Below are 7,726 nucleotides of genomic sequence, written 5' to 3'. Positions count from 1 at the left end.
CAGAAATTATCCGTTAGCATTTCACGAGATCCTTGACTCATTATATGTTTTTACCTAAAGGTTATTTTGACGCATAAACCTAGACAAAGCGTGAAAATGCCGAAAATGTGAAAATTTCGAAATCTTTAAGCCTCATGTTTCCTCGAGAAATTGCAAATTATACAGAGTCTCTTCAAGGATGAATTTAGTTTCTCAAAAGCTTATCTATGGTACCAACGTTTTGTATCTCTCCACAAAAGATTTCAATCGACCAAAATTGACTTAACAAAATAAGCCAGGATAGCATAATTTTTCACAAACCCCAAATTAATTTCGAGGTTGGAACGATATAGCTACATTTGCTTTTATTGAGTTCAAAAATCGTTACTTAATTTTCAAGTTTGTGAAAAATTTTAAACTGTGTTTAAAACTTTGAAAGAAGTTCTGAAGAAAACGTTCGATTTAGAGTAATATTTTTTACAATTGTGAACAAACTCTGAACTCATTTTAATTTGTTCAACACATGCAAGGTCAGCATGAGACCTTCAAATCGTGTTAGTGTTAGTTTCGCAGTTGGATTAATGATGGCGTTTGTTGCGTGGATGCTGTTTTCGAACAATGATATTCAGTAAGTTTCGGTAATATAAAAATAAGACAACTTCAATTTTCCTTCTACTCGCAGGTTGCCTCCACATAAAGGTTTTTCTGCAAAGTTGAACAAGGTAGGGGTGGGTTGGCAAGATTTCCGTGCTTGATAAAGATGAGTAAGATGGGCCGAAAATCAGAATAATGTCACTGCACGAAAGGTAATTGTGAAGATACTTATTGACTGATGGAAACAATTTATTATATTATTATTACAAAAATATTGCTGCTATTTGACAGCTAAATGTGAATGACTACTGTACTCTATTCAGTAAAGATCTGGGGAAAATTTTGATAAGTGGCAGTGTCGTTTTTGTTTTTTATGAAGAAATTAGTGATGCAAGAACTTTTAGGATAATCAGTGGTTGAAGTTCAATGGCAAAATGTCTATGTATGTAAATTTTGTTAAGCGACCAATATGCGATATCATGAGCAGTTTAAATGGTCTATTCTAAAGAATTTTTCAAGAATTGTCTCTGAATTATAAAATGAGGAAGTGATGTGACGGATTTCGAAATGGAATTGTTTCCTTAAAACACGACTAACCATTACATTTTCAAAAATATTTATTCTAAGAAGTTGAGTTGGTAATAAATGGTCCCCTCCTCTCTAGTGACAATGTTGATGGGGCAACTAGGAAGAAGAGAGGTTCTGGGACAACTTTTACCTACTGGGCCAAAGAGGAGGACCTGGTCAATCAAGAGAACTGTCGAGGTCCATATTGTCATCTCGCAAACAAAGTTAGTCAGCTTGTATCTCTAATTAATAGTGGTTATTATTGTTTCCGTAATTAGTGAAGTAGGATCATTTTTTTAATTGTCGTACTTTAAAAAATATCTGCCTACCTAATAATAATTCTTAAGAGTGGAGAACTAGATATACAACGAACTCAACTGCCTACTCAAATACCTTATTAGCTAAAGTGACAAGTTTCCAGAAGTGTTGAAACAAGTTGGGAATACTTTGAGGATAAAACATTTCTAATAGCGTATCGTTAGAAAAAGAGATCAACTATTCCAACTATATGAAAAGCTCATTACGAGCGTCTGCCGGTAACAAAGAAAAAAACAAATAGTTACAAAGAATATATCTGGCACTTGACTTTGTCTTTGGACGCCCAATGTGGAAAGCGCTTAAAATTCGTGTAAGTAGTTTCCACATGGCTGTTAAATAGGCTAAAATGGAAAGACTTCCAAAATATGTGATTAGCAGTTACATCCGGCATTTCACAACTTTTAAATCCTTTTTGAAGTGAAGCGATACCGAATTGAATCAAAGTGTACCGGCAGATAAGACTAAGAGAGTTTTATCAACATTGATTACTAAAGTGAGGGATTATACTACAACTAAGTGACTTCTAATTACGACAATTTTGCGAAATGCGCTTCTGCAAAAGTATTTTGCGGCGGAAAGTGGAATGCGCTTTTAAGCTTTCAGTGACTGAAATTACCATATAGGGCACCGCCGTTGCATCCGCAATGTTTGTAAATACGTTTCATATGTACAATGTAATAAGATAGGAAAAGAGACATCTGGTTACAAAAGTGAGCAAATTTACCCAAAAATTTGATACCGGTAGGCGCTCGTAATGCTGATCGTGCATTCCGGCGGTATAATAATCTGTGATGACTGAGACCAGTGAACTAAACTTTTACCACCTGGTTTTAATGTTTTTCACGTGCTCTTGAAAACCAATTTGAAAATCTAAATCTATTTTTATGCCCAAGTATTTGAAATTGGCAAAAACTGCTTCCATCGATTGTTACTTTTTTTCTCTGAATACATCAGCAAAAATTTTTTTGAGTAGAGTTGACACCTCTGTTAAACGACAATGACTGCAATTTTTTTCGGATGAATAAAGTTAACGAAGCCAGCACGGAAAATGCAACCCTGAAGTTTAAACAAGCAGAAAGGATGTCAGTGTTGTGCAAAAACAAAAAGCAGTGGCCTCAGAGTTGTATCTCTGTAGTTTGATTAACAGCCATTCAATTTAGATCAACATACTTAAACATATTCTTAAGGCAAGTTTATAGAAGTTTGTGCACAAAGCACATTTTATTTTTTGCAAAGCGATCTGGTTCACAGAATTACGTTTAATTCTATCATTGAAACAATTCTTCTCTGTCATGGCTAATCGACATTTTTAATTGCTCTTGAACGAAGTCCATAGCAATTATTGTAAACGCGTGTGTCTTTTTTCTGCAAATTTTTTCAATTTTGCGCTTTTCTTCTAGAACAATATTTGGCTTCTCAAGTGACTTTTTCACGCTTTCGTTCTTCATTTTTATGTGATCTCCGAAGTAAAGCTTGTTGCTAATATAAAATCGGTTTCAGCATTGACAAGGTTAGTGAGTCGTAGCGCAGTGGTTAGTGCGGGTGATTGTGGAACGGGAGGTCAGCGGTGCGGATCCCGCCGGGGGAGAGTTTTTTGCACCCATGAAGAAAAATTGATCTAGACTACGGCCCCTGAATTAAATTGCCTCGCCTGTCGTTCGAGAGCAACTCTTCCGATATTTGTTGGTTGATGTTTAAATATTCGAGTTTTTTAATTTATTAAAAATAATTTAAATAATTTTCAACACGCGAAAATCCAATTTTGAAATACCATTTATTGAAATTGTTTTTTCATCTTAAATTTTTTTTTTACTAAATGGCATTTAGTCGGGCGTGAATAATTGACAATCGGGGTATTAAATATTGGACTACTAACAGGAAATCCCCCTGCTCAAAAATTATATATGAAAAGACCATGCTCGACCCAAGAGTAACCATGGAAAGACTTCACTCGACTCACGAAAAGACTATTTTTCGACTTTCAGAAGGAAGCTCGACTGTTTAATTATAGTCAATATTGACCCCACCGCTAGACTTTTCTATTCTTTTCATAAACCGAAGTCTAAACCTGTGGTCGATTAAAACAGATCAGTTTATTCAATAATATATTTTCAATAGTTTTTGTTATACGGAAAACTAAGTTAATGGTTTGCTATATCGTTGTGTTTTCATGGTCATAACCTCTGATCGGTGCTTTAAGTCTCTCTGCTGTTAATTGGTTTGCATACAATAAGCATAATGAAGTTTCATTGAAAAAAGCGAAAAGCATTTTTTAGAGGAAGTTTTTCGAAATGCGTCAGAGATGCTTTCAAAATCAAAATATTTTTAATTGAGACAGCTAGTGACGTGATGTGCATTTTCAACTTCGTTAATACTAATTTCTTGCAATAAGTACCCTAAAGGATTTGTCTGAAAGCAATCTTTATTCGATAAAATTTTTGTTGTATGCAGATTTTTCTATTATGAAAAACACCACAACTGGAGCCTTTTTTCTTCCGTCTTAGAAGTTTTGGTTTTAATTGTTCTCAGACGACTGGAAGATTAGTATTGATTTTCTTGAGGTTTTTAAATGGGAATTACTATTCGTTCAGACGGCGTTTTGATCTAAAAGCGAAAATGACTAACTTTGCTGCAAATACTACTGTAACTTTACTTTTTTCTGAGCAAAATATGATTTGTTGTCATGCGCTGCGTTCAGTGAACGACTCTCCTTTTTGAAAAAAAAAATTTGAGAGAATGACGCATATAAATATATATATATATATATATATATATATATATATATATATATATATATATATATATATTACTCTTTTAGATGTTTTTCGTCCAATTTGTACATGTTGGCGCTTGTAATTTGATTTTTGCGGTTAATTTTTGTCCAAATGCTGTATGAAAATGTAGCTCCGGAAATTGATACCACAATGTTTTTCGCGAGCCTCAATTTTTTAGGTAAATTTTTACCTTTTCATTATTTTCTTCATTTTTGGATCATTGAGCAGAAAATTTTTTTTCAACAATTTGTCAGTACGGCAAAATCTTTATGATATTTTGTGAATTGAGTGTCTCTTTACAAAGTGAGGTATTTTAATTTTACAAAAGTGCATACATGCTAATCCGTTTTTGGCAGTTTTGTCATATCTGTCGCAGATTTTTTATTGTATGTTGCTTTTAATTACCAAAAACATTTTGTGCTAGATCCAGGATTTAATTTAAGTCTATGTTAATTGATTTTTCTTTCGCAATAATTCTTTGAAAGTCAATTAAAATTATTTTGTGTGCAATATTAAAATTTCGTTGACACACACTGCAAAATATTCTGATGTTTTGAATCTTTGATCTGTTTTTACTTTTTTTCTGCACAGGAGGATAGCTATGTGATTCTTATTCGCATTGAAAGCTAAATAAAAATTTGTGACTGCTTTTTGGTCATTTTTTAATTTTGATTTTTAACTGTCAAATGCACAAAGTAGTCTTTTCATTTATTATTTTCACAGTGTATTCATTTTTTCCACATTTTAGTTTGTATCAATATAGTCTTCTACCACTAAAAATTTGAATTCCCTCTTCTTTTACCAATCAATTGTTAAAAGTTAACCGTTAGCCTTTTTCTTAGAATTTTTTGCTCTTTATTTCATTTAATATAGCGCAGCACCAAGAGCTTGCTTAATTTCCGTTTACAAGTTTGGACTTATTCGTTTTTTCAGAAAATATTCTTGGGGTTCTAATACCCTTTTGTAAGGTGTTAAACGGATTTTTTATTGTTTATTCTGATCTCTTTTCTTTATTGTGATCAATTTAATTTTTGCAATAGTCCGGAATAATGTTGTCTAAGATATCTTCATCAAGAAAGAAGTATATGATGTGTTTGTCTGAATTGTTTTGACTCTAAGTCGATATATATTTAGTGTTTTTGTGTGTCAAATGTATAAATTTTTTTCTTTGAAAAGTTCCGTTGTTTTTCCGAGAATAATGTCTGTTTTTCACTTTTTGCCTTTTGGGTTGATAAGTTGAATGCAGACATCTTTTTTCCCAAGATTAGTATCATGAGATGTTTCAAGACATGAGCCTATCAGTGTTTGACAATGCCATGGATTTTGGCTGATCTTCAGCTTTACCAAGTGGTCTTAAAAAAATGAAATATTTCGTCATCGAGATTTCAGTGAGTTTTTTCTGACACATCTATCGCAACTGTTTCTTTTGGTTTAAAGCTGTGAAAGTTTTGTGTAATGTTACTCAATGATGCCGTAATTGTTTTTTATACAAATTCTTCCAATGATATTGTTGCGGCTGCTATCTGACTACGTTTCAAGAATAATTTTACGCCGCTGGTTCGTAAAACTTTTAGGTCTCAAACTTTCAGATCAAAAAATCAATCAAATAATATTTCAAACTCTTGTCTCGGTTGCAACTTGAAACTCTTTGAATAATACTTTAACTGAAATTGTATTTTGAATTAACAAACTAATCCACTGATTGGATGGAAAAAATGCAACTGATTCTTACGGCAATCTGAGCGACTTAATAATTATCAACTTGGAACATTGTTTACATTATAAGTAAACAAAAGCATAAACGTTAACATTTTGGTTTTTGGATTTTCAAACAAAATTAAATTCTGGAAAAGCACGGTATATAAATGGAAAATACCCCAAATAACATTAGCATAACCATTTAAGTCATATTGGTTGATTAAGCTTACTTAAAAATTTCAATAATCTTTATGAAAATAAACAAAATTAGAAAAGTCAAGTTGTTTGAGACAATAAAGAGGCCAAAAGTAAAATTCAAACACTGGAATTTGACATTTAAAACTTGGAACAATTGACCATGACATTTTAGCCCTCACTCAGCTCAAAAGAATGATTAAGAATAAATAAAGTTAGCTTCGTAGCTAAATACTTCAGAATTTTTGCTTAATTTTGAGATTTTCGCATACGCGTTCATCTCAAAAACTTTTGTCAGAATTTGGACAATCCAATGGTACTGTTGTACAGCTCGTCGGAATTAAAGACCGAAACCCCCCCCCATGTTGCTATCTCCGACTTCACCTTCAAGGTCAAATTTCACTTTGAAGAAAGGGTTATGTGTATCATATGCAAAGTAAGAGCACAATTCGGGAAAAAAGACAACTAATATAATATCTAACCGGCTGGAGACTACTGATAAATGATAAACACTTAAAGCACCTAAATGTACACAGGTCGGGACAATAAATTAGAATATTACATAATGAAACAAGTTCTGACCGCAACATAGCCGGCCCAATTTTTTGGTCATTTTCCAAAAAAAACATAATTTGCGGTCACTTTTGACTGGTATAAGTTTCATTACTGGTCGTTTGTAAGATCCCAGTGGAGTTTCTATCAAAGCTGCTCTGACTATCTTATTATCACCTATGCAAACTTCCTCAACTCTACTCAAACGAAAGTTGAAGGGATGAGTATTCTTGTCCGTTATCCAAACAAGATCTCCTTTCTTGATCTCTTCTAGTTCTTCCTTCGCCCATTTGTTCCTCTGTTGCAAGGTAGGAAGATACTCGTTCATCCAACGATTCCAAACTGCAACAACGATACTGTGTTGGTCACGAAAGATTTTTCTGTAGCTAACTGGTGTTCCAGAAAACAATGCATTTGGCCAATTCACGTTAACTTTACTAATAAAGAAGTGATTTGGCGTTAAAGGCTGTAGATCGGAAACATTGCTAACGCTAGTAAGTGGACGGTTGTTTAGAAGTTGTTCCACGATACAGAAAACCATTCGCAACCTGTCTTCCTTCAGGCTTTGCATTCCCAAGACATTAAACAGCGCTTTTTTGCAGGATCGTACCAATATTTCCCAAACTCCACCGAAGTGAAGCGCTGCTGGTGGATTGAAAGACCATTTGATGCCCGACTCGGATAATATGACTGTGATTTCATCCCTTTGAAGCTCGGCGAAGCACTCCTTGAACTCTCGCGCTGCTCCAACAAAATTCGTACCATTATCCGAAGTAACTGTCTTTGGCTGATCTCGTCTTGCAATGAATCGATGGACTGCATCAAGACATGAAGTCGTGTCAGAACTGTCAACTAAATCTATGTGCACTGCTCGTACACTTAGGCACGTAAACAAGCATATCCATTTTTTTACTGTCCGTCGAAACATCTTTACTTCGAAAGGTCCAAAATAATCAACACCTGTGTTCGTAAACATTGTTCATAACTCTTTCGATCGGAAGATCACTCATTTGTGGTGGCTTGATGCTTGCAAACAATCGACACTGTAC

General features: G+C 34.0%; 1 protein-coding gene across 1 annotated transcript in view; it reads left to right on the top strand.

The window, feature by feature from the left end:
- The first annotated feature begins 469 nt into the window (after nucleotides 1-469).
- LOC142342372 (uncharacterized) overlaps nucleotides 470-7,726 on the top strand; it is a 50,065-nt gene continuing 42,808 nt past the window's right edge. The window contains exons 1-2 of the mRNA XM_075393678.1: nucleotides 470-607; nucleotides 1,238-1,364. Coding sequence (XP_075249793.1) covers nucleotides 516-607; nucleotides 1,238-1,364 — 219 coding nt within the window. The 5' untranslated portion in view covers nucleotides 470-515. The remainder of the gene's footprint in view (nucleotides 608-1,237; nucleotides 1,365-7,726) is intronic.

This window comes from Convolutriloba macropyga, chromosome 7, assembly GCF_964194025.1.
Source record: "Convolutriloba macropyga chromosome 7, txConMacr16.3, whole genome shotgun sequence".
Taxonomy (NCBI): Eukaryota; Metazoa; Xenacoelomorpha; order Acoela; family Convolutidae; genus Convolutriloba; species Convolutriloba macropyga.
Note: the sequence above shows the minus strand (reverse complement) of the source record. Positions and strands in the feature narration are given on the sequence as shown.